Source organism: Mus musculus, chromosome 6 (assembly GCF_000001635.26).
Source record: "Mus musculus strain C57BL/6J chromosome 6, GRCm38.p6 C57BL/6J".
NCBI classification, from domain to species: Eukaryota; Metazoa; Chordata; class Mammalia; order Rodentia; family Muridae; genus Mus; species Mus musculus.
In genome coordinates this window covers 70433841-70461586 of record NC_000072.6, presented here as the reverse complement: position 1 = coordinate 70461586, position 27746 = coordinate 70433841, and the positions used below count along the sequence as shown (strand labels likewise).

Below are 27746 nucleotides of genomic sequence, written 5' to 3'. Positions count from 1 at the left end.
TTTTAGGCCAACAGGCCACTAGGCAGATGACATTCCATACCAATAGACTCTGGGCACCAGATTTCGCAGCCAACTGCACACACTTGGGATGGGCTATGCAGACTGATGTTGTACACAGAGAAAGGACCCAACCTTGTTTCATTCACCTCTACTTTCTGCTGAGTTAGAACCACTGCTATGATAGAGTGGCCTGTGCAGAAGTTGTTGCCTTATTTAAGGGATACTTGGAAACATTCCCTGATGCCCGGCTATTTCAAGATACTTTTTTTTCCACAATGGGTCACAACATAAGCCTTTGGCACGTTCTGCAATGTACAAGCTACAAATGCTTACTCTGCAGCTGAGGGGCACACATTAGTATCATGTCTGAAAAGTGAATAAAAATCCATGTAAGACAAATATTCAAAGTTACCACAGGAACACAGTAAGTGTGACCCCCATCTCCTAGTCTTACATACTGCATTGGGGCCAACACTACTCTTACAAAGACATTCCAAACTAGCATTAATTAAGTTAAATGGTCCCCCAAATGCCTTAATTCAAGCTAAACTTGCAGGCAAGAGCTACAAAAATGGCATGTACACATTGATACTAGCAGAAACACAGGCTGCAGGGTGATGGTCCATCCCACTCTCCTGGGTACAAGAAACGGGCAGACTGTCAACATCCTGCTCTTCCCGCAGGAAGCCATGAATCTGGATTTGCTTCATGAGTTGCCACATTGTCGATGATGTTTGGCGTCTGGAACCCATTTAAAGTAGAAGCAGCAGCAATGGTGTATTCACCCATGTTCTCAAACACCATCCAATCACGCACATGCATTTTAGGCAGGTAACAGTGCTCAACGATTGGATCAAGGCCATCACATGTTGGCTCCTAGATGCTGGATTAGTAATACTTCTCATCTGGCTTGGATCACTTCTGCAGCAGTGTCTTCACATGTGCATGATCATAAAGAATGCAGTTAAATGATCCGTACACTCCATCATTCACATAATGCATGAAGGTTTGCTCATCTTCATCATCAGAGCAGGTCTGCTCCTTCTACCTTTTTTTTTTTGGGGGGGGGGCTATGATGTTGACTGTAAGTACGAAAGCTGAGCATAGAATCTGCCCAGCTCAGCTGTTATTCTCATTCCAGAGTCTGATGGGAAGTACTTGTCCAGAGCTGGGTTGATCACACTGGTGATCTCTTCAAATTTAAGCTTTGTATCTTCAGATCTACGAAAGCTACCACCAATATCAAGCAGATACATGCTGAAACTAACTTTTGTTCCCAGGTCAAATACACAGCGGGCATCTGACACTGCCTACATAAAGGTATCAAGTCAATACCTCCACTGCACACATGGAAGCTGACATCAATGACGTCAATATTTAGCTCTTTTGCCCATTTCAGGAGGAGCCTGCTGGTTTTGAGTGTGGCACCAGACTTAACACCAAGTCGACAAACTGCTTTGGAATCATCTGTGACAATCCACAAAAGCAACTTTGTCTTACAATGTGCTCTGACGACATTCATCAATTCATTTCACTGTCAAAAGTCATCATCTGGACTCCATTACTGGCAGCATACTTGATTTGAGACGCTTGTTTACAAAAATGTGCATAGGCAATCCTCTCTGGAGGAACCAGAAGCCCCTGTTCCAACTGTATTTCAGTCTTGCTTGCACAGTCAAATCCTGTCCCAATAGCAGCTAGGGTGTTAACTATGGCTCTGTTGTCCTTACACTTGACTGCATAAAAAGGAATAACATGGGGAAGAGCTTTTAGCCACCTCAGATGCTTCTTTAGAATGTCTCTGAGGTCCGGAACCTAGAAAGAAGAGACTTCATTTATTATTTTGTGTTCAGAATGTCCTTAGCACTAAAGCCACCATCTATGATACAGCAGTCAAACTCTTCCTTAGTATAGCTGCTCATCGTTCTCCATGTGCCTACAGAAAACCTAGAGATGGAAGTAAATTATTGCCAGCCCCTTACAAGGTCAACTTATCCAAGAACTGTGAATGCAGACTCCTTGAAATGTTGGAAACACTCACAGCACAGGGTCAAGACTGGCTGGACACATGGAGACACTGAATCCTGAAGAGCACTTATCTGTCTGTTGCTTCATCATGTCTACTGACCTGAGGTGGCACCAAGCTGCTTACTGAGGGAGGACTGTGGCGGTGTCTGCAGGAACTGACAATTCTCCACAATTCTCTTACTGCCCCACTCATAACTCTTCTCTTCTCCATCTTCTTCTTTCTTTCCTCTCCCCTCCTTTTTCCCTTTCACTACTTTTTTCCTTTCTTCTTTTTCACTTCCCTTTTCTTTCTTCTTTTGCTGCTGCTGTTGTAAAGGATTTATTGTTTCCTCATGATTGAACCAAATGTAGTTGTACTATTATTTCTGTAAAACTTATCTGTTGATTTTTTTATTAATTAATTAATTTTGTTTACACTCCATATTTTATTCAACCCCTCCATCCTCCTACTGGTCTACATACCATACCTCCTTCCCACACCCCTGTCTCCACATGGATGCTGCCACCTCCCATGCCACCTGACCTCTCATCTCCCTAGGGCATCTAGTCTCTTGAGGCTTAGATGCATCATTTCTGACTGAACACAGATCCAACAATCCTCTGCTGTATGTGTCTTGGTGGCCTCATAGCAGCTGGTGTATGCTGCCTGTTTGTTGATCCAGTGTTTGAGAGGCCTCGCGGGTTCAGATTAATTGAGATTGTTGGACCTCCTCAGTCTTTCAGTCTTTCCCTGATTCAACAACAGGGTTCATTGTTTCTGTCCATTGGTTGGGTGCAAATATCTGCATCTGACTCAGCTGCTTATTGGGTCTTCTGGAGTGCAGTCATGCTAGGTCCCTTTCTATGAGTGCTCCATAGCCTCAGTGATAGTGTCAGGCGTTGGGACTGCCCCTTGACCTGGATTCTATTTTGGACCTGTCGCTGGACCTTCTTTTCCTCAGGCTCCCCTCCATCTGTATCCCTGTAATTCTTTAAGAAAGGAACAAATATGGGTCAGAGTTGTGAGTGTGGAATGACACCCCCTTCCCTCATTTGATGCCCTGTCTTCCTGTTGGACGTGGGCTCAATAAGATCCCACTCCCTACTGTTGGTCATTTCATCCCTTTGAGTCCTGAGAGTCTCTCACCTCCCAGGTCTCTGGTGCATTCTGGATGGTCCTCCCAATCTCCTACCTCCCCAGGTTTCCTGTTGACAGATTTTCTGCTGGTCTTCAGTGTTTCAGTCCTTTTCCCTCACCCAATATCTGATTTTAATGGAATCCTGTCATGAGAGCATCTATACACTTGTGGTTTCAGAGCTTTAAATTGGTCCTTGAGCTTCTATTTTGACTTCCTTCCCAGTGATTACTTCCTGTCTTTGGTAGTACTTTTGACTGTTTATTTAACCTGGATACTCTCAAACAGCTGTGTAATTTACTTCCTTATTTGATGACTACTTTGCATAGATCCCTAGAGGCCAGCACAGCTGCTCATGATTTATAAACCAGGTCTTTGCAGTGAGATCTGAAATACATCAGACCAGCATGGGCTTCAAGATGGAGTCTCATACTCAGGCCTTTGTATTCGCGTTTCTCTGGTTGTCTGGTGAGACTTTTAAAAGTATTATAACAACTCAAAAGTAATTTATTTAAATAGCTTTTCCTATAGGAAGCCAATATTAGGCAGACAATGCCATTAGATAAGACATTTTGGATTCTAACATTTGTGTCATGAAATCTTTGTATATGTAAGTGTATACTCATTATCTATTTCTGATTGCAGGTGTTGATGGAGACATTGTGATGACCCAGTCTCAAAAATTCATGTCCACATCAGTAGGAGACAGGGTCAGCATCACCTGCAAGGCCAGTCAGAATGTGGGTACTGCTGTAGCCTGGTATCAACAGAAACCAGGACAATCTCCTAAACTACTGATTTACTCGGCATCCAATCGGTACACTGGAGTCCCTGATCGCTTCACAGGCAGTGGATCTGGGACAGATTTCACTCTCACCATCAGCAATATGCAGTCTGAAGACCTGGCAGATTATTTCTGCCAGCAATATAGCAGCTATCCTCTCACAGTGCTTCAGCCTCCTACATAAGCCTCCTCTGAGATTCTAACCAGCTGCCTGCACTATACCTCCCTAGACCTACACACTTCCCCTCTGCCTGCAGCTGCTATGCCTGTCTGTTGCAAAATTTGGTAGAAAATTAATGAACAGATTCTTTGACTTGGAAGGTCTTTATGGCAAAAAAGAAGTAAAGAAATTTATATCTTTATTATTTTATTTCTCATGCTCGGATTCTGTGTATTGAACATACCAAATTTATTATCCTATGTTCTTCTACCTATTTCTATGTGACATACACATGTGCCCTCTGACAAGCACACACACACACACACACACACACACACACAGGATTTTATAAACCTATAAAAATCTAGGTTACAAAAAATCAGAGAAACATGATGTTTGACTTATAAATATATCTGATCTAGGCTTACTATTCTTAGGCCACATCTGCCTGTGCTTTCTTCTCATATACTTCCCAATGTGGAGACTGTGATACCTCATTCTACACTACACTACACTAATGGTAAATATGATTTTGTATCATGGGAATCAAGTTTGTTTTTCTTTTTCATTTTTTTTTCTGAGACAGGGTTTCTCTGTATAGCCCTGGCTGTCCTGGAACTCACTTTGTAGACCAGGCTGGCCTCGAACTCAGAAATCTGCCTGCCTCTGCCCCCTGAGTGCTGGGATTAAAGGCATGTGCCAGCATATCTGGCTTCTTTTCTGTCTTATAATAATTATCAGTGTTTGATATTTGTTGAGGGTAATACTTTGTACATCAATTAAACAATATGTTAACTAATCTCAAACATGTATTAATTAAAAATTAGTTGAATACTTATTTTGTTCTTGTTATTTATTTTTGAGAGAAGGTATCATGCCCTGTTAAACTGGGGAGTGGATTTTGATCTCACAAAATTCCATCTAACTCTTCCTAAGCACTGTGATCTATGGTATGGGCCATCATACTAAGTCTTGAAAACCATTTTGACTCACAGAACAGGGTTACAAATAGTTGTTTGAGAACTTCAAATATATTTCCTTAATTTGCATGTGAATAGGTTCTCCCTCATTTGCTTTCTGTGCCCAAGTCTAGAGCATGAGCATAGATGTGACAGGTGTATCTGAGGAAAATCACTGTCTTGCATGGTTTGTGCTAAGTATGTTGTTTCTTTACTGTGACAAGGCACTTTGACAAAGAGAGGATCATTTATTTTAGCTCACAGTTTCAATTCATGTTAGTTTGGATTTACTGCTGTGTGTTAAAGGTGAGGTGGAATATCATGGAGGAAGTGGCTGGTAGGAGAGTGATGTTCACCTCATCATAGCAGAAAATCAGAGAGCGAGGAGGGGCCAAGGACAAGCCATATTCTCTCTCTCTCTTTCTTTCTTCCTTTCTTCCTTCCTTCCTTCCCTCCCTTCCTTCCCCCTTACTCCCTTTCCCTCCCTCCTTTTTCCTTCCTTTTAAAAAACAATTCTTTTCCCTTATACTATATGACAACCATAGTTACTCCTCTGCCACCCCTTCCAGCCCTCAATTCCCCTTTTCCTTCATTCTCTGCTTTCCTAGAACAAACAAACAAACAAACAAAACAACAAAACAACAACAACAACAACAACAACAACAACAACAACAACAGGCCTCCAGGGGATATCACTTGAACAAGGCATCACAAATTACAGTAAGGCTAATCACCAACCCTCTTATCAAGCTGGATGAGGCAACCCAGGAGGAGTAAAAGGGTCCAAGAGCATGCAAAAGAATAAGAGACACTCCTCCCCTTCCCTGTTAGGATTCCAACAAGAACACCCAACTATGTAATACAACCATTTAAGCTTGTACCTGACTAGCTTACAAATAAATGAGACTCACACTATGCTTATGTCTCTGGTGTTGACAATTACTGGGGGGTAACCCCTAATATATTTTTCCAACTGCATGCTATACTACCTTCCCACTGATGTACACCAATTACTTGCTCTTTCTTTTGTCCATGCTCTTTTGGTATATCTCCTCTCACGGTACCCTCTTTTCTCAACTCCTCATTCCTCTCCTGTTTCTCCACACCTAACCAGATAACTCAGAACATGTCTACATTTAATCCCTTCAACAATTGGCTGTGGTTTTTTTTTTTTTTTGCCAATAGTGTTAAATTAAGGCACAAAGTTTGCACAAAAAAGCTTGTAAACGTTAAAATTTACTCATAGGCCTTTGGGTACAAAATTTCTCATTATGATATATAGCAATAGACCAAACCCCAACAATTCCTCTTTTTTGTCTAAATCAAAGACTCTTTCTCATATAATAATAAACAACATACAGTAATAACAATTATGAAAATTATTAGGTAAGAGTTACTTACATTAAAAAAGTCTAGTCTGTTCATATTTGGTAACTTAAAAGTAAGTAATCTATTATACATCCTATCCTGGTGAATTCAGAATTCTGAATTTAAATCAGTTTCTATCTTAATTTATATTGTCATTCTAAAAATATCTTCTTAGACCTAGTTCTTCTTCCTAAATCCTAAATAAATTAACTTTGTAGTAAGACTGTAACTATCCAGTCTTCAACCAGACCATAGTCCTGAGCAGGAAAAAATATTATCTGAGTATGTAGGAAGCACAGGGACACAGCTTCCAAAATTACAGAAATGATTGATACAGCTGGTAACCTTGACATTTCCCAATATTCTCATAATGTTAGTATATTTTTCTTTAGCTGTGTGGCCCAGAATATTTGATAACCTTTTTGTGAAGCAGGAGTCTTGAAAGAATTGCTTACCCTGTCTTGGCACATTTTGGCATTTGGCTATACTCTTTCCATTCGTACTTTCTAGCTATCATTTTGTTGTAGATAAAGTTTGGGAATTTTCTTTGCCTGGTGACCCTTTGCTGGCCCTTTACATTGAAAATCTTCATTCTCTTCTACTCCTATTATCTTTAGGTTTGGTCTTCTCATTGTGTCCTGGACTTCCTGGATGTTTTGAGTTAGGATCTTTTTGCATCTTGAATTTTCTTTGATTGTTGTGCAGATGTTCTCTATAGAATCTTCTGCACCTGAGATTCTCTCTTCCATCTCTTGTATTCTGTTCCTGATGCGCCCATCTATGGTTCCTGATTTCTTTCCTGGGGTTTCTATTTCCATAGTTGTCTCACTTTGCATTTTCTTTATTGTTTCTATTTCCCCTTTTAAGTCTTGGGTTGTTTTGTTCATCACCTGTTTGGTTGTGTTTTCCTGTAGCTCTTTAAGGGATTTTTGTGTTTCTACTTTAAGGGCTTCTACATCTTTAGCACTATTCTCCTGTATTTCTTTAAGTGAGTTATTAATGTCCTACTTGACGTCCTCTACCAGCCTCATGAGATATGATTTTAAATCTGAGTCTTTCTTTTCAGGTGTGTTGGGGTATCCAGGACTGACTGAGGTGGGATTGCTGGGATCTGATGATGGTGAGTGGTCTTGGTTTCTGTTGGTAAGATTCTTACATTTGCCTTCCAACATCTGGTAATTGCTGGAGTTAGTTGTTATAGTCGTCTCTGGTTGGAGCTTGTTTCTCCTGTGATTCTGTTAGCCTCTGTCAGCAGACCTGGGAGTCTAGATCTCTCCTGAGTCTCTGTGATCAGAGTACTCTCTGCAGGCAAGCTCTCCTCTTTGAGGGAAGGTGCACAGATATCTGGCGATTGGACTTGCCTCTAGGCTGAAGATGAAGACCCAAAACAAGGCCTGTCCCAGAAGATGTGTTATCGCTGCAGTCTGCATGTTCACCTGCACAGACTGGTCTTCGAGGGATGTGGGACACAGGGTGGCTCTCACCTGCTCTGGCAGTCAGAGCCCTCCCAGGCAGACACCTATCCTCTGAGTGGGCAGGTTCCCGAATGTCTGGAGCCTGAAAAGGAGGCTGTCCCAGAATCTTTGTCTCTTCTGCCTGTCCCAGAAGTTGTGTAGCTTCTTTTGTCTGCACTCTCACCTGTGCAGACAGGTCTCTGAGGTACCCGGGACTAAAGATGGCTCTTACGGTGGTAATTTTATAGAAGCAGAATGAAGATAGAACAAGCTAGACACAGGTAAAGACAGAATGATCAAGAGACTCAGAAGGAGTCAGAAGATTACGAAAGATTGCTAGAGTTCATTGAGTCCAATCAAAACTATTTAGATGCTGAGAGACGAGGCAGTTTAATTATGTCATCTGGGAGAGGAGTTTGAACCAGAATAGCTGAGTCTAAAGAGCGAGCTTGAATTAAAAAAGAATAAGAAAATGTGGGCTTATTCAGCAGCAACTGTCAGAGTCTTAAAATATTTTAGGCCAATATTACATTGATCCTGAGGCTAGAAGCTTCCAGGACTTGGACTAGGTTAGCCAAGGTAGGAAGTAAGCCTCACAGACAGTAATTAGAACAGGAGAGTGCGTTCTATCTACATTAATATTATTTAGTTTTCACATAATACTAGTAGAACATGTTAAGGTCTAGTTAAAATTTTAAGGCCTAGATGAAATGTTAAGGCCTAGGTAAGATGTTAAGTTCTAGGTAACTTTTACCTGCCTAGCCTGTCATTTTGTTCTGTTAGTAATATAAGAAAACTTTCTCACTGGTTGTATCTCCTGCTATTAGGAATCTTTCTCATGCTCAAGTTGATTACATATTCTGTTATGTTCAGTGCCCTTGGAGACCAGTCATGATAGAAGTCAGTAGAACTGCTTTGTGTATCTACTCACAATAAGCTTGGATTTGATCCAGCCACACGGCAGCACTTCTGGCATCTGTGTATAAACTTTTATGGGATTTGCCTTTAAGAGATGCCTCCCATCTATTTAAAGTAAGACTTTCATTTTGAGTAGGGGTCAAAAAGTTTTAAGTTCCCAAGATCTCCCTAGGAACTTATATTTATTTGGCAGAAAAGAGACATGTAGATAGGTAACTGACATCCTGGTTAACAGGTTCAGACATGACTGCTTGATAAGGCAAGTCCCCTGATACAGTTGAATACCCCAATCAATGGAAGCAGAATAAGTGCCAAACAAAGATGTGTTTTTAAGGAAATGTTCTATTTCTAAATCCTGATGGTGGAATAACACTAGGCTCAGATATTTGTAGATCTCAGGCTTATAAAACTCTATAGGACCTTAACTCAGAGTCAACTTTTGAATCTCAATTATGCCCCTGGTGTAGTATCTTAGTATGTTTTATTTTGTTACATTAAAAAAGTGAATAACTAAAAACATAGCCACTAGGGTATAGGCTTGCAACTGAACTATCACTTATACCTTCTGGAAGATGGAATAATGAGCTTTCTCCAATAGTGACACTAGGTATATCAACCACTCGAGGATAGGCAGGAACACTTGCCTAACATATAATGAATTCCACTGTGTGTGTATGTGTGTGTGTGTATTTGGCTACAGATTTTTCTTTCTGTTTTTGATGTGGTTTTATTTTGCTTTCCTGTTATACTGTGGGTTTTTTTGTTTTGTTTTTTTTTGTGTTTTTTTGTTTGTTTGTTTTTGTTTTTGAAGGAACTTAAAGAAGACAGGGGGACAGGATCTGGAAGCACTCGGGGGAGGAGGAGAAGAGTATGATCTTAATATATTTAAATTTTAAAAATGTTTTAAATAATAAAAAAGATCCCTCCCCAGAGCAATTATCTGAATGGAGCTAACCTAACAGGAGTCCATAAACTCTGGACTCAGAGAGCAAAATCTGAGAGACTCATGACATAAATGATAGTTGATGTGTAGTAGCATCTTTGAGGTCAACAAAGAGAGCCACATTTTGTCAAGGCCCATTCAAGAGGAATGACAGACAGTTTTAAAACCCACTGGCTAGCACAACTGTGGTGGGTGTGCCTCAGAAAGGCAGAGCTCTGAGGACTACATCAAGGAATACATGTCCTAAGAACTTCATGCTCCAAGTAAAAAGTTGGAAAATAATTTTCCACGCAAATGGTCCCCTAAGCAATCTAGAGTAGCCATTGTAATATAGAATAAAATGAGCTTTCCACCAAAATTATCAAAAAACATAAGGAAGGACACTTTATAATGGTCAAAGGAAAAGTTTACCAAGATGAACTGTCAATTCTTTTTTTTTCTTATTTTTTTTATTAATTAGGTATTTTCTTTATTTATATTTCCAATGCTACCCCCATAAGTCCCCCAAACCCTCTCCCCCACTCTCCCCTCACTCCCGAACTGTCAATTCTTAACACCTATTCTTCAAACGCAAGGGCACACACGTTCATAAAAGAACCTTACTAAACCTCAAAGCACTCATTTCGTTACACACAAATGTTCATAGATTGTCACAATTAATACAGTAAAAATGGCCATCTTTCCTAAAGCAATCCATAGATTCAATACAATCCCCATCAAAATTCCAACTCATTCCTTCATAGAGTTAGAAAGAGCATTTTCAAATTCATTTGGAATAACAAAATACCCAGGATAGCACAAACTATTTTCAATAAAAAAGAATTTCTGGGGAATCACCATCCCTGACCTCAAGCTGAAGTATAGAGCAATAGTGATATAAATTACATGGTATTGGTATACAGACATGCAGGTAGATCAATGGAATAGAATTGAAGACCCAGAAATGAACCTATAGGTTCACTTGATCTTTGACAAAGGTGCTAAAACTTTCCAGTGGAAAAATGCAGCATTTTCAACAAATGGTGCTGGTTCAACTGGAGGTCAACATGAAGAAGAATGGAAATTGATCCATTCTTATCTCACTGTAAAAAGCTCAAGTCCAAGTGGATCAAGGATCTCCTCATAAAACCACATAAACTGAACCTCATAAACCTCCACATAAAACTGAAACCAATAGAAAAGAAAGTGGGGGAGAGCCTTGAGGACATGGGCACAGGGGAAATTTTCCTGAATAGAACACAAATATCTTATGTTCTAAGATCAAGAATTGACAAATGGGATCTCATAAAATTGCAAAGCTTCCTTAATGCAAAGGACACTGTCAATAGGACTAAAGAGCAATCCAAACATTGGGAAAAGATCTTTTCCTGTCTTACATCTGATACAGGGTGAATATATGATATATACAGAGAACTCAAGAAGTTATACTCCAGAAAACCAAATAACCCATTTAAAATGGAGTACAGAGCTAAAGAATTTTTACCTGAAGAATATCAAATGGCGAAGAAACACCTAAAGGAATGGTCAACATCCTTATTCCTCAGGGAAATGCAAATCAAAAACAACCCTTTGATTCCAGCTTACACCAGTCAGAATGGGTAGGATCAAAAACTCATGAGATAGCAGATGCTGATGAGGATGTGGAGAAAGAGAAATACTCCTACATTGCTGGTGGAATTTCAAGCTGGTACAGTCACTTTGTCAATCTTTCTGGAGCTTCCTCAGAAAATTGGACAGCTGATGGCCACACATTAGTATCATGTCTGAAAGGTGAATAAAAATCCATATAAGACAAATATTCAAAGTTACCACAGGAACACTAAGTGTGACCTCCATCTCCTAGTCTTACATACCGCGTTGGTGCCAAAACTACTCTCACAAAGACATTCCAAAGTAGCATTAATTAAGTTAAATGGTCCCCCCAAATGCCTTAATTCAAGCTAAACTTGCAGGCAAGTGTAACCTCCCCTCCCCAGCCTACAACCTGTTTGCTCAGGTTTCAGTGTTAGAGAGCATCGGGGCTTAGCATTTTGCCCTATCGTCCTGCCACTCCCACTGCCGCTGCCTGCCAACTAGCTGTTCTGGAGCTATCATGTGTTTACCTGCAACCTTACTCCAAGATGATTTGGTGAGAATTGGGCCCCTTCCCCTCCTTTATAACTCGGTGCACAAATTAGTAAAATTGAGCTTTGATCAGAATTTTTGTCTTAGCTTCATCTTTCTCTTGTCTGCCTAGCTCCCTCTTCTCTTCCAGATTCCAAGATGCCTTCCCAGAACAGAACCCAGACATGTGAGCCCCTGTCTGGACACAACAGATCTGGCGCTCACGTGGGACTGAGAAACAGCAGAGGACATTTGGAAGAACACTGCTGGTTTGGAGCTCCATAGAGAAGAAAATAATTAAAGGAAATTCATAGCAGATGTGATGGTTTGTATATCCTTGGACCAGGGATTGGCACCATCTGAAGGTGTGATCTTGTTGGAATAGGTGTGACCTGGTTGGAATGGGTGTGTCACTGTGAGTGTGGGTATAAGATCCTTACCCTAGTTGCCTAGAAGTCAGTCTTCCACTAGCAGCCTTTGGATGAAGACCTAGAACTCTCAGCTCCTCCTGCGCCATACCTGCCTGGATACTGCCATGCTCCCACCTTGATGATAATGGACTGAACCTCTGAACCTGTAAGCCAGCCCCAATTAAATGTTGTTTTTTATAAGACTTGCCTTGGTCATGGTGTCTGTTCACAGCAGTAAAACCCTGACTAAGACAGAGTTGTTACTGGGAGTGGGGTATTGCTGTGATGGGCATGACCATGCTTTTATTTGAAAGAATGTGGATTTTTGGACTTTGGATTTGGAACTCAGTGGAATGATTTAAATGGGGCTTAATGGGTCATCCTAGTAGGAATATGGAAGACTTTGTTGCTGGGAGTAATTTGAACTGTGTTGACCTGGTCCAAGAGATATCAAAGAAGAAGAATTTCAGTATGTGGCATAAAGACTGTTTTTGTGGTATTTTGGTGAAGAATGTGGCTACTTTTTGCCCTTGTCTGAAAAGTCTTCCTGTTGCTAAGGTGAAAAGACTTGGATTAATTGAATTAACTGCATTGACAAAGAAAGTTTCATAAAAGCCCAGCAGAGACTCTGTTCTCTTGTTAAGTCTCACAAAGAGAAGTTTGAACAAGCATAGCAAGCATAGCAAGCATAGAAAGGCCAAATATAAAATATATGGTTCGAGTATTAAAGGCATACCAGGAAGTGAAATGGAGCAAAATCCTGTGTTCTAGTAGCTAACAGATTAAGGGAGTGGGACCTTGGGGCAAGATCCTACCCAGCCTAATTATATCCAGACATGGTGGTACACACCTTTAATTCCGTTAGACAGGCATGTTGATCTCTGCATTCAAGGTCAATCTACAGAGCAAGAACCAGGATAGCCAAGCTTAGGCAGTGAAGGATTTAGAAAACATAAAACTAGTGATAATGTAATAGTACAAGGGGATCATGTTCTAGTTCCTGTAAGCAGCAGAACTCGGCAGCTTCAGCCATGTGGCTCTGGCTCTAGAGTTAAGAATGGAAGGAACTACTGGGAAAATTGATGCTGGTTAGCTGGAGCTAAGAAATAAGCAGTGTTTAAGAAGAGACCAGCATCACTGAGGTGAAATCTTCTGGAAATTGTTTTCTGGGAGCACAAAGAAACTGTTTCAGAGATACCCAAGGTTGTACCTCATGCTGCGGCTGGACTTGGTAATGTGTAAGAGTCACTGAGGCAGTACTGCTTCTGAAGGAATGAAGGGATCATGGAGAGAAGCTGAGGCTTAGCACTGTGAGAGGCCAGGGAAGGCCATTGGAGAAGGTGAAGCCTCAGCTGTAGTTGATGGCCCAGGACTGAAGGGGACATGTAAAGGATTTGAGGCTTGGCACCCTGAAGAGAGCCTATGAGAGGCTATTGGTGAAGCCTAGTTGGAGTGGAACACCCCAGTGTATTGGAGATGTCAGTACCATGGGATGATCACCAAGAATAGCAGCCGTAGTGGAGTGGATCAACCTGAGCTTAGAGTTCTACAGAGGGCAGAGCTGGAAAAGTGATGCCAGCCCTTAGGAGGAGTCCAAAAGATCAAGTGGAATCCCAGACACTGAAACAAGAAGCTGTAACATTGAAGTTGCCTTGGAGACTCAAAGATGTTAAAGATGCCAGAGCCATGGGATACATGCTGAGGAAAGCTGCTAACAGAGAGTGGAACCAGCCCAGGAAAAAGCAGTTTGTTGCAGTAAACAAAGTTGAAAAAGGAGTGCTTGTGAGACTATGCTGGGGCCTAGCAAATACAGAAGTGGATGATCACAGTCAGCTATTGAATGGATCACAGGGCCCCCAATGGAGGAGCTAGAGAAATTACCCAAGGAGCTAAAGGGAACTGCAACCCTATAGGTGGAACAACAATATGAACTAACCAGTACCCCAGAGCTCTTGTCTCTAGCTGCATATGTATCAAAAGATGGCCTAGTCAGCCATCACTGCAAAGAGAGGCCCATTGGACTTGCAAACTTTATATGCCCCAGTACAGGGGAACCCCAGGGCCAAAAAGGGGGAGTGGGTGGGTAGGGGGGACTTTTGGGATAGCATTGAAAATGTAAACGAGGAAAATACCTAATAATAAATAAAATAAATAAATAAATAAATAAATAAGAAGTAATTTTGTAAAAAAAAAAAAAAAAGAAGAAGAAAAAAGAAAAAGGAGTGGAGATGAAGACCGCTTTGAAATCAGCCATGGAGATGCAGAGTTTGGCTGGTTTCCTGCCTTGCTTTGGGGTTTACAGTTAATTAAGTTGAATGAATCTCAGAAGAGACCTTGAACTTTGGACTTTTAACATTGTTGCAACTGCTATAGACTATGAGGACTTTGAAAGTTGGACTAAATACATTTTGCATTATGCTATGTTTAAATATGGCCCCCATAGACTCATGTTTTTGAACAAGTCTATGGGGACCAGGGAGTGGAATGTGATGGTTTGTATATCTTTGGACCAGGGAGTGGCACCATGTGAAGTTGTGGCCTTGTTGGAATAGGTATTAATGTATGGGTTAGAGAGGTTATAGAGAAAGCCAGACTCCAGGAGAAGAGCTTCCTTGAAACTCTTTTTGCTTCATGAGCAGCTTTTAAGCCTCTCGGCTTGTCAAACTGACTTGACCGGCGTGTGGCAGGCAGGTAAGTTGACTCAGTGCCCTGATTGAAATGACTAAGAAATTAAATTAGATTCATGTTTTAGATCCATCCTTGCTTGCCGTTTTTCCAGTTTGGACTAGCTTCAAAACTTTTAACTTTCTGGCAAAAGTACATCGGAGGCTGTATATTCTGACTTATTAATATTAGTCATTTAATAGAGTCATAATGATTTTTCTCTTTTCTTCATTGTGACCAGTCATTCTAACTCAATCTTAGACTGGTCTAATATTTAGGCCAATATTAGAGATTCCTATTGAAGATAACTATATTCATAATTACCTAGCAAAGGTAATTCAGAGCACATCCCCCACTTCCAGAGAGCCTCTGGCCTTTTTACTAATTCTAAAACCAGCCCAGAGACTGAGCTTGAGCATTGCTAATTTGCAACTGAATAAAGTACCTGGACTCCCCCAAAAGAAGCTTTGTATTGCTATTTTCTCATTGTCTAGATCTCTCTCTCTCTCTCTCTCTCTCTCTCTCTCTCTCTCTCTCTCTCTCTCTCTCTCTCTCTCTCTCTCTTTTCCAAGCAGGTCAATCAACATCTTCAGCCGGACTGCAGTGGGCCTGCATCCCCGCCCCCTAGAGCATGCTAGAGGCAGCTGTTATTTTCATTCTAAAGACATATTGTGGCTTTAGGTCTGATTTGAGAATTAGGTTTACTACGAGGGCTAGAAAGGCAAAAATTTCAAATATTAGAAGAAATTGGTTTTTATTCTGATAGACGGGCTTAGTCCCTTAGCTGGTCTCTGGTTTTGCACCCTTGCTGTTATTTCAAGGTCCCCTTAGTTCCTCAGGCTGTGGGAATAACAGAGATGAGGAGGGTGACCTCCAGCTCCTAATATACCCTAAGAGCCACAAATTGTGGTGTTATTAGTGACATAATTCTTGTTGAGGCCTTGCTAAATCTGAGGTTGACAATTCTCCTTTAGGAGCTGCCCAGTACTCAGAACTGTGCATACTGATTCGTGATCATACGAATACAGTACGGGTACCGCTTGGCTGCAGAAATTTACTGCAGGGGAAGGTCCAGCTTGACCATTTCTGGATTCCCTATGAGATACACCCGGTTTGATTGGAGGTTGGTATCTAGTTCCAGTTACAACCAAAAATATCTTTCTAAGGCTCTGCCTCCCTCCCCAAAAGATACCAAGAGCCACAAGTGTGGGTCGTGACAGCACCCACAGGAGGAATAAGGTCAAATTCCACCCAAGGCATGGTTAAAGCCCACTCATCTACGGATGAGAAAAACATTTGATCACCTCAGTTAAGCATGGCCTTATTAAACTTAATTAATAGGGGGGAGAGAGGTTGGAGACCATACTGCTGGAAGGGCAAGCCCTTCACAGCCTCCTACCCTAAAAAGCCAATTGGCCTTGTACTACAGAGCCAGTTGTCACCCCCTCCTCCCTGTTCCCCACCTGTCATCCAAGAATGCAGAGGAATATACACCTTCTCTCCTTCAGTGTTATTCATAATAAAGTGCCTTTCAATTCGTACAGTAAGAGTTTGCCAGGGTTCCAATACCCTGTAGCAGACTACTTGGTATTCAGTAAAAATTTTTACAAGAAAGTTACCTATTCAGTACTAATTAGCATTATAAAAGTCAGAGCTGGATCCGGGACTCTGTCTAAAGTAGCCTGCACAGCTGAGAGTGTGGACTACAGAAGCTAACAGCTTCTGTGACAGGCCAAAGCAACACAGCTTCTGACCCAGGTCCTGTTTTGGGCCTTCATCTTCGGCCAGGAGGGAGGTCCGAAGGCCAGATATCTGTGCACATTCCCTGTAAGAGGAGAGCTTGCCTGCAGAGAATGCTCTGACCACTGATACTCAGAGGAGAGATCTAGTCTCCCAGGTCTGTTGATAGAGGCTAACAGAATCACCAGAGGAACAATCTCTAAACAGAGACAACTATAACAACTAACTCCAGATATTACCAGATGGCTAAAGGTAAACGTAAGAATCTTACTAACAGAAAACAAGACCACACACCATCATCAGAACCCAGCACTCCCACTTCGCCCAGTCCAGCGAACCCCAACACACCCGAAAAGATAGACCCAGATTTAATAGCATATCTCATGATGATGGTAGAGGACATCAAGAAGGACTTTAATAACTCACTTAAAGAAATACAGGAGAACACTGCCAAAAAGGTAGAAGACCTTAAAGAGGAAGCACAAAAATCCCTTAAAGAATTGCAGGAAAACATGACCAAACAGGTGATGGAATTGAATAAAACCATCCAAGATATAAAAAGGGAAGTAGACAAAATAAAGAAAACCCAAAGTGAGGCAACGCTGGAGATAGAAACCCTAGGAAAGAAATCTGGAACATAGATGCGAGCATCAGCAACAGAATACAAGAGATGGAAGAGAGAATCTCAGGGGCAGAAGATTCCATAGAGAACATCGGCACAACAATCAAAGAAAATGGAAAATGCAAAAAGATCCTAACTCAAAACATCCAGGAAATCCAGGACACAATGAGAAGACCAAACCTACAGATAATAGGGGTAGATGAGAATGAAGATTTTCAACTCAAAGGGCCAGCAAATATCTTCAACAAAATTATAGAAGAAAACTTCCCAAACCTAAAGAAAGAGATGCCCATGAACATACAAGAAGCCTACAGAACTCCAGATAGACTGAACCAGAAAAGAAATTCCTCCCGACACATAATAATTAGAACAAATAAAGATAGAATATTAAAAGCAGTAAGGGAAAAAGGTGAAGTAACATATAATGGCAAGCCTATCAGAATTGCACCAGAGTTTTCACCAGAGACTATGAAAGCCAGAAGAGCCTGGACAGATGGTATACACACACTAAGAGAACACAAAATGCCAGCCCAGGCTACTATACCCAGCCAAATTTTCAATTACCTTAGATGGAGAAACGAAAGTATTCCACGACAAAGCCAAGTTCACACATTATCTTTCCATGAATCCCACGCTTCAAAGTATAATAACAGAAAAAAAAAATAAGGACGGAAACCATGTCCTAGAAAGCAAGAAGGTACTCCCTCAACAAACCTAAAAGAAGACAGCCACAAGAACAGAATGCCAACTTTAACAACAAAAATAATAGGAAGCAACAATTACTTTTCCTAAATATCTCTTAATATCAATGGAATCAACACCCCAATAAAAAGACATAGACAAACAGAATGGCTACACAAGCAGGACCTAACATTTTGCTGCTTACAGGAAACTCATATCAGAGAAAAAGATAGACACTACCTCAGAATCAAAGGCTGGAAAACAATTTTCCAAGCCAATGATCTGAAGAAATAAGCTGGAGTAGCCATTCTAATATGTAATAAAATCGACTTCCAACCCAAAGTCATCAAAAAAGACAAGGAGGGGCACTTCATACTCATTAAAGGTAAAATCCTCCAAGAGGAACTATAAATTCTGAATATCTATACTCCAAATATAAGGGCAGCCACATTCATTAAAGAAACTTTAGTAAAGCTCAAAGCGCACATGACACCTCAAACAATAATAGTGGGAGACTTCAACACTTCATTTTCACCAATGGGAAGATCATGGAAACAGAAACTAAACAGGGACACAGTGAAACTAACAGAAGTGATGAAACAAATGGATCTAACAGGTATCTACAGAACATTTTATCCTAAAACAAAAGGATATATCTTCTTCTCAGCACCTCATGCCACCTTCTCCAAAATTGACCACATAATTGGTCACAAAACAAGCCTCAACAGATACAAAATATTGAAATTGTCCCATGCATCCTATCAGATCATCATGGACTAGGGCTGATCTTCAGTAACAAAATTAATAATAGAAAGCCAACATTCACATGGAAACTGAACAAAACTCTTCTCAATGATACCTTGGTCAAGGAAGGAATAAAGAATGAAATTAAGGAATTTTTGGAGTTTAATGAAAATGAAGCCACAACATACCCAAACTTATGGGACACAATGAAAGCATTTCTAAGAGGAAAACTCATAGCTCAGAGTGCCTTTGAAAAGAAAGTAGAGAGAGCACACATTAGCAGCTTGACAACACACCTAAAAGGTCTAGAAGAAAAGGAAGCAAATTCACCCAAGAGGAGTAGAAGGCAGGAAATAATCAAACTCAGGGGTGAAATCAACCAAGTGGAAACAAGAAGAACTTTTCAAAGAATGAAACAAACGAGGAGCTTGTTCTTTGAGAAAAACAACAAGATAGATAATAACTTAGCAAGACTCACTAGCAGGCACAGGGAAAGCATCCTAATTAACAAAATCAGAAATGAAAAAGGGAGACATAACAACAGATCCTGAAGAAATCCAAAACACCATCAGATCCTTCTACAAAAGGCTATACTCAACAAAACTGGAGAACCTGGATGAAATGGATAAGTTTCTAGACAGATACCAGGTACCAAAGTTAAATCAAGATCAGGTTAATGACCTAAACAGTCCTACATCCCCTAAAGAAATAGAAGCAGTCATTAATAGTCTCCCAATCAAAAAAAAAAAAAAAGCCCAGGATCAGATGGGTTTAGTGCAGAGTTCTATCAGACCTTCAAAGAAGATCTAATCCCAGTTCTTCACAAACTATTCTACAAAATAGAAAAAGAAGATACCCTACCCAACTCATTCTATGAAGCCACACTTACTCTGATACCTAAACAACAAAAAGACCCAAATAAGATAGAGAACTTCAGACCAATTTCCCTTATGAATATCAATGCAAAAATCCTCAATAAAGTTCTTGTTAACCGAATCCAAGAACACATCAAAACAATCATCCACCCTGACCAAGTAGGTTTCATCCCAGGGTTGCAGGGATGGTTCAATATATGGAAATCCATCAACGTAATCCACTATATAAACAAACTCAAAGACAAAAACCACATGATCATCTCTTTAGATGCGGAGAAAGCATTTGACAAAACCCAACACCCATTCATGATAAAAGTCTTAGAAGGATCAGGAATTCAAGGCCCATACCTAAACACGATAAAAGCAATCTACAGCAAACCAGTAGCCAACATCAAAGTAAATGGAAGCAATCCTACTAAAATCAGGGACTAGAGAAGGTTGCCCACTCTCTGCCTACCTATCCAACATTGTACTTAAAGTCCTAGCCAGAGCAATTCCACAACAAAGGACATCAAAGGGATACAAATTGGAAAGGAAGAAGTCAAAATATCACTTTTTGCGGATGATATGATAGTATATATAAGTGACCCTAAAAATTCCACCTGAGAATTCCTAAGCCTGATAAACAGCTTCGGTGAAGTAGCTGGATATAAAATCAACTCAAACAAGTCAATGGCCTTTCTCTACACAAAGAATAAACAGGCTGAGAAAGAAATTAGGGAAGCAACACACTTCTCAATAGCCACATATAATATAAAATACTTGGCATGACTCTAACTAAGGAAGTGAAAGTTCTGTATGATAAGAACTTCAAGTCTCTGAAGAAAGAAATTAAAGAAGATCTCAGAAGATGGAAAGATCTCCCATGCTCATGGATTGGCAGGATCCACATTGTAAAAATGGCTATCTTTCCAAAAGCAATCTACAGATTCAATGCAATCCCCATCAAAATTCCAACTCAATTCTTCAATGAATAAGAAAGGGCAATTGGCAAATTCATCTGGAATAACAAAAAACCTAGGATAGCAAAAACTCTTCTCAAGGATAAAAGAACCTCTGGTGGAATCACCATGCCTGACCTAAAGCTGTACTACAGAGCAATTGTGAGAGAAACTGCATGGTACTGGTATAGCATCAGAGAAGTAGACAAATGGAATAGAATTGAAGACCCAGAGATGAACTCGCACACCTATGGTCACTTGATCTTTGACAATGAAGCTAAACCCATTCAGTGGTAAAAAGACAGCATTTTCAACAAATGGTGCTGGCACAAGTGGCAGTTATCATGTAGAAGAATGCGAATTGAGTCATTCCTATCTCCTTGTACTAAGGTCAAATCTAAGTGAATTAAGGATCTCCACAGAAAACCAGAGACACTGAAACTTATAGAGTAGAAAGTAGGGAAAAGCCTAGAAAATATGGATACAGGGGTAAATTCCTGAATAGAACATCAATGGCTTGTGCTGTAAGGTTGAGAATCAATAAGTCGGACCTCATAAAGTTGCTAAGCTTCTGCAAGGCAAAAGACACCGTCAATCAGACAAAAAGACCACCAACAGATTGGCAAAGGATCTTTACCTATCCTAAATCAGATAGGGGACTAATATCCAATATATATAAAGAACTCAAGAAGTTGGACTCCAGAAAATCAAATATTCCCATTAAAAAAAGGGACTCAGACCTGAACAAAGAATTCTCACCTGAGGAATACCGAATGGCAGAGAAGGACCTGAAAAAATGTTCAACATCCTTAATTATCAGGGAAATGCAAATCAAAACATCCCTGAGATCCCACCTCACACCAGTCAGAATGGCTAAGATCAAAAATTCAGGTGACAGCACATGCTGGTGAGGATGTGGAGAAAGAGGAACACTCCTCCATTGTTGGTGGGATTGCAAGCTTGTACAAACACACTGGAAATCAGTCTGGTGGTTTCTCAGAAAATTGGACATAGTACTACTGGAGGATCCCACAATACCTCTTCTGGGCATATATCCAGAACATGTTCCAACTGGTAAGAATGACACATGCTCCACTATATTCATAGCAGCCTTATTTATAATAGCTAGAAGCTGGAAAGAACCCAGATGCCCCTCAACAAAGGAATGGATACTGAAAATGTGGTAGATTTACACAGTGGAGTACTACTCAGGTATTAAAAAGAATGAATTTATGAAATTTTTAGGCAAATGGATGGACCTGGAGGGCATCATCCTGAGTGAGGTAACCCAGTCACAAAGGAACTCCCGCAATATGTACTCACTGATAGGTGGATATTAGCCCAGAAACTTAGGATAACCAAGATATAAGACACAATTTGCAAAACACATGAAACTCAAGAAGAACGAAGACCAAAGTGTTCACACTTTCCCCCTTCTTAGAATTCAGAACAAAACATCCATGGAAGGAGTTACAGAGATAAAGTTTGGAGCTGTGACAAAAGGATGGGCCATCTAGAGAGTGCCATATCCGGGGATCCATCCCATAATCAGTTTCCAAATGCTGACACCATTGCATACACTAGCAAGATTTTGCTGAAAGGACCCAGATAGAGCTGTCTCTTGTGAGACTATGCCGAGGCCTAGCAAACACAGAAGTGGATGCTCACATTCAGCTATTGGATAGACCACAGGGCCCCCAATGGAGGAGCTAGAGAATATACCCAAGGAGCTAAAGGGATCTGCAATCTTATAGGTGGAACAACAATATTAACTAACCAATACCCCCTGGAGCTCATGTCTCTAGCTGCATATGAATCAGAAAATGGCCTAGTCTGCCATCAGTGGAAAGAAAGTCCCATTAGTCGTGCAAACTTTATATGCCTCAGAACAGCGGAACGACAGGGCCAAGAAGTGGGAGAGGTTGGGTGGGGGAGTGGGTGGGAGAGCATGGTGGGGACTTTTGGGATAGCATTGGAAATGTAAATGAAATAAATGCCCAACCAAAAAAAAAGTTAAAAAAAAAAAAGAGCCCACAGCTCAGGGTTAGTCTGCTAGTTGTTTACTAGGACAGAAAGGACAGTCTTATCCAGATATGGTTTACCATAAGAAAAGTTAAGAAATTCAACTGAGACAGGTTTCTTCATTAGGCCCTAAAATTCAGGCAAAACTATAGAGTATAAATAAATTTTATGCCTCAGCCCAGCCTTTTCCTTTTTATATTAACAACAGGGAGAAGATGTAACCTCCCCTCCCCAGCCTGAAACATATTTGCTCAGGTTTCAGTGTTAGAGAGCATTGGGGTGGAGCTTGCCACCCTATCATTCTGCCACTCCCACTGCTGCTGCCTGCCAACTAGCTGTTCTGGAGCTATCATGTGTTCACCTGCAACCTTACTCCAAGTTGATTTGGCAAGAATCAGGCCCCTTCCCCTCCTTCATAACTTGGTGCATGAATTAGTAAAATTGAGCTTTGATCAGAATTTTTGTCTTAGCTTTATCTTTCTCTCATCTGTCTAGCTTCCTCTTCTCTTCCAGATTCCAAGATGCCTTCCCAGAACAGAACTCAGACATGTGAGCCACTGGCCAGACACAACAGGCAAGAGCTACAAGAATGGCATGTGCACATTGATACTAGCAGAAACACAGGCTGCAGGATCTGGTCCACCCCGCTCTCCTGGGCACAAGACATGTACAGAGTGCCAACACCCTGCTCCTCCACTTCCCACAGGAACCCATGATTCTGGATCTGCTTCATGAGTTGCCACATTGGTGATGATGTTTGGCCTCTGGACCCCATTGAAAGAAGAAGCAACAGCAATGGTGAATTCACCCATATTCCCAAACAGCATCCAATTACCCACATGCATTTCAGGCAGATTACAGTGCCCAACAATTGGTTCAAGGCCATCACATGTTGGCTCCCAGATGCTGGATTAGTAATACTTCTCATCTGGCTTGGGTCTCCTGCAGCAGGGCCTTCACATGTGCATGATCATAAAGAATGCAGTTAAATGATACATACACTCCATCATTCACATAATGCATGAAGGCTTGCTTATCTTCATAGTCAGAGCAGGTCGGCTCTTCCTACCTTTTTTTGGGGGGGGGGCAGGCAATGATATTGACTGCAAGTATGAAAGCTAAGCATAGTATCTGCCCAGCTCAGCTGTGATTCTCATTCCAGAGTCTGATGGGAAGTACTTGTCCAGAGCTGGGTTGATCACACTGGTGACCTCTTCAAATTTAAGCTTTGTATCTTCAGATCCAGGAAAGCCACCACCAATATCAAACAGATACATGCTGAAACCAACTTCTGTTCCCAGGTCAAATACACAGTGGGCATCTGACACTGCCTGCATGAAGGTCTCAGGTCAATACCTCCACTGCACACATGGAAGCTGACATCAATGACGTCAATATTTAGCTCTTTTATCCCATTTCAGGAGGAGCCTGCTGATTTTGAGTGTGGCACCAGACTTAACACCAAGTCGACAAACTGCTTTGGAATCATCAGTGACAATCCACACAACCAACTTTGTCTTTCGATGTGCTCTGACGACTTTCATCAATTCAATTTCACTGTTGAAAGTCATCATATGGACTGCATTACTGGCAAGTATACTTGATTTGAGACATGTGTTTACAAAGATGTGCAAGGTAATCCTCTCTGGAGGCACCAGAAGCCCCTGCACCAACTGTATTTCAGTCTTGCTTACACAGTCAAATCCTGTCCCAATAGCAGCTAGGGTGATCACTATGACTCTGTTGTCCTTACACTTGACTGCACAAAAGTGAATAACACAGGGAAGACCTTTTAGCCACCTCAGATGCTTCTTTAGAATGTCTCTGAGGTCCACAACATAGAAAGAAGATACTTCATTTATTATTTTGTGTTCAGAATGTTCTTAGCAGTAAAGCCTTCATCGAGGATACAGCAGTCAAACTCTTCCTTAGTGAAGCTTCTCATCGTTCTCCATGTGTCTACAGAAAAACTAGAGATGGAATTAAATCATAGACAGCTCCTTACAAGGCCAACTTATCCAAGAATGTGAATGCTGACTCTTTGAAGTGTTGGAAACACTCACAGCACAGGCACAAGGCTGGCTGGACCCATGGAGACACTGAATCCTGAAGAGCACCTATCTGTCTGCTACTTCATCATGTCTACTACCCTGTGGTGGCGCCAAGCTGCTGGCTGAGGGAGGACTGTGGCGGTGGCTGCAGGAACTGACTTCCACAATTCTCTTACTGCCCCACTCAATATCCCTTTTCATCTCCATCTTCTTCTTTCTTTCCTGTATCCTCCTCTTTCCCTTTCACTTCTTTTTTCATTTATTCTTTCCACTTCCTTTTTCTTTCTTCTTTTGCTGTTGCTGTTGTAAAGGATTTATTGTTTCCTCGTGATTGAACCAAAGGTAGTTGTACTATTATTTCTGTAAAACTCATCTGTTGATTTTCTATTAATTAATTGATTAATCAATTTTCTTTACAGTTCATATTTTATTCAACCCCTTCATCCTCCTACTGCTCTACATACCATACCTCCTTCCCACACCACATGGATGCTGTCACCTCCCATGCCACCTGACCTCTAATCTCCCTAGGGCATCTAGTCTCTTGAGGGTTTGGTGCATCATTTCAGAATGAACACAGATCCAGCAGTCCTCTGCTGTATGTGTGTTGATGGCCTCATATCAGCTGGTGTATGCTGCCTGTTTGGTGATCCAGTGTTGGAGATATCTCCAGGGTCCAGATTAATTGAGACTGTTGGACCTCCTCAGCGTCTTTCAGTCTTTCCCTGATTCAACAACAGGGTTCATTGTTTCTGTCCATTGATTGGGTGTAAATATCTGCATCTGACTCAGCTTCTTGTTAGGTCTTCTGGACTGCAGTCATGCTAGGTCCCTTTCTGTGAGTGCTCCATAGCCTCAGTGATAGTTTCAGGCCTTGGGACCTCCCCTTGAGTTGGATTCCAGTTTGGACCTGTCGCTGGACCTTCTTTTCTTCAGGCTTCCCTCCATTTCTATCCCTGTAATTCTTTCAGACATGACAAATAGGGGTCAGAGTTGTTAGTGTGGAATGGCACCCCCTTCCCTCATTTGATGCCCTGTCTTCCTGCTGCAGGTGGGCTCAATAAGATCCCTTTCCCTGCTGTTGGGCATTTCATCCCTTTGAGTCCTGAGAGTCTCTCACCTCCCAGGTCTCTGGTGCATTCTGCATGGTCCTCCCAACCTCCTACCTCCCCAGGTTGCCTGTTGACAGTCTTTCTGATGGCCTTCAGGACTTCAGTCCTTTTCCCTCACCCAATATCTGATTTTGATGGCAGCCTGTCATGAGAACATCTATAGACTTGTGGTTTCAGAGCTTTAAATTGGTCCTTGAGCTTCTATTTTGACTTCCTTCCCAGTGATTACTTCCTGTCTTTGGTAGTACTTTAGATTGTTTATTTAACCTGGATACTCTCAAACAGCTGTGTAATTTACTTCCTTATTTGATGACTATTTTGCATAGATCCCTAGAGGCCAGCACAGCTGCCCATGATTTATAAACCATGTCTTTGCAGTGAGATCTAAAATACATCAGACCAGCATGGGCATCAAGATGGAGTTTCAGACCCAGGTCTTTGTATTCGTGTTGCTCTGGTTGTCTGGTGAGACATTTAAAAGTATTATAAAATCTTAAAAGTAATTTATTTAAATAGCTATTTCCTATAGGAAGCCAATATTAGGCAGACAATACCATTAAATAAGACATTTTGGATTCCAACAATTGTATTATGAAGTCTTTGTATATGTAAGTGTATACTCATTATCTATTTCTGATTGCAGGTGTTGATGGAGACATTGTGATGACCCAGTCTCAAAAATTCATGTCCACATCAGTAGGAGACAGGGTCAGCATCACCTGCAAGGCCAGTCAGAATGTTCGTACTGCTGTAGCCTGGTATCAACAGAAACCAGGGCAGTCTCCTAAAGCACTGATTTACTTGGCATCCAACCGGCACACTGGAGTCCCTGATCGCTTCACAGGCAGTGGATCTGGGACAGATTTCACTCTCACCATTAGCAATGTGCAATCTGAAGACCTGGCAGATTATTTCTGTCTGCAACATTGGAATTATCCTCTCACAGTGCTTCAGCCTCCTACATAAACCTCCTCTGGGATTCTAACCAGCTGCCTGCACTACACCTCCCTAGACCTACACACTTCCCCTCTGCCTGCAGCTGCTATGCCTGTCTGTTGCAAAGTTTGGTAGAAAATTAATGAATAGATCCTTTGACTTGGAATGTTTTAATGGCAAAAAAGAAGTAAAGAGATTAAATCTTTATTTTTTTTAATTCTCATGCTCAGATTCTGTGTATTGAATATAACACATTCATTATCCTATGTTCTTCTACCTATTTCTATGTGACATACACATGTGCCTTCTGACATGCACACACACACACACACACACACACACAGATAGACACACATACACACACACAGGGTTTTATGAATCTATAAAAATCTAGGATACAAAAAAATCAGAGAAACATGATGTTTGACTTATAAATATATCTGATCTAGGCTTACTATTCTTAGGCCACATCTGCCTGTGCTGTCTTCTCATATACTTCCCATTGTGGAGACTGTGATACCTCATTCTACACTACACTACACTAATGGTAAATATGATTTTGTATCATGGGAATCAAGTTTGTTTTTCTTTTTCATTTTTTTTTTCTGAGACAGGGTTTTTCTGTATAGCCCTGGCTGTCGTGGAACCACTTTGTAATCCAGGCTGGCCTTGAACTCAGAAATCTGCCTGCCTCTCCTGCCCAAATGCTGGGATTAAAGGCATGTGCCAGCACACTCGGCTTCTTTTCTGTCTTATAATAATTAACAGTGTTTGATATTTGTTCAGGGTAATACTTTGTACATCAATAAAACAATATGTTAACTAATCCCAAACATGTATTAATTAAAAATTAGTTGAATACTTATTTTGTTCTTGTTATTTATTTTTGAGAGAAGGTATCATGCCCTGTTAAACTGGGGAGTGGATTTTGATCTCACAAAATTCCATCTAACTCTTCCTAAGCACTGTGATCTATGGTATGGGCCATCACACTCAGTCTTGAGCACTATTTTGACTCACAGAGAAAGAACTTGGTTCCAAATAGTTGTTTGAGAACTTCAAATATCTTTCCTTAATTTGCATGTGAATAGGTTCTCCCTCATTTGCATTCTGTAC

At 41.0% G+C, this 27746-nt stretch overlaps 2 pseudogenes, 2 gene segments (V, D, J or C) and 1 further gene; 2 read left to right on the top strand and 3 right to left on the bottom strand.

Annotated features, from left to right (window-relative positions):
- The window catches only part of Igk (immunoglobulin kappa chain complex), a 3171119-nt gene that overhangs the window by 265168 nt on the left and 2878205 nt on the right, over positions 1–27746 (bottom strand).
- Positions 565–1923, bottom strand: Gm8872 (predicted gene 8872; annotated as a pseudogene).
- Igkv6-13 (immunoglobulin kappa variable 6-13) lies at positions 3551–4084 on the top strand. The segment is given in 2 exon segments: positions 3551–3611; positions 3789–4084. Coding segments are annotated over 2 exon segments (357 nt in total).
- On the bottom strand, positions 23114–24477 carry Gm8862 (predicted gene 8862; annotated as a pseudogene).
- Igkv6-14 (immunoglobulin kappa variable 6-14) lies at positions 26111–26635 on the top strand. The segment is given in 2 exon segments: positions 26111–26159; positions 26338–26635. Coding segments are annotated over 2 exon segments (347 nt in total).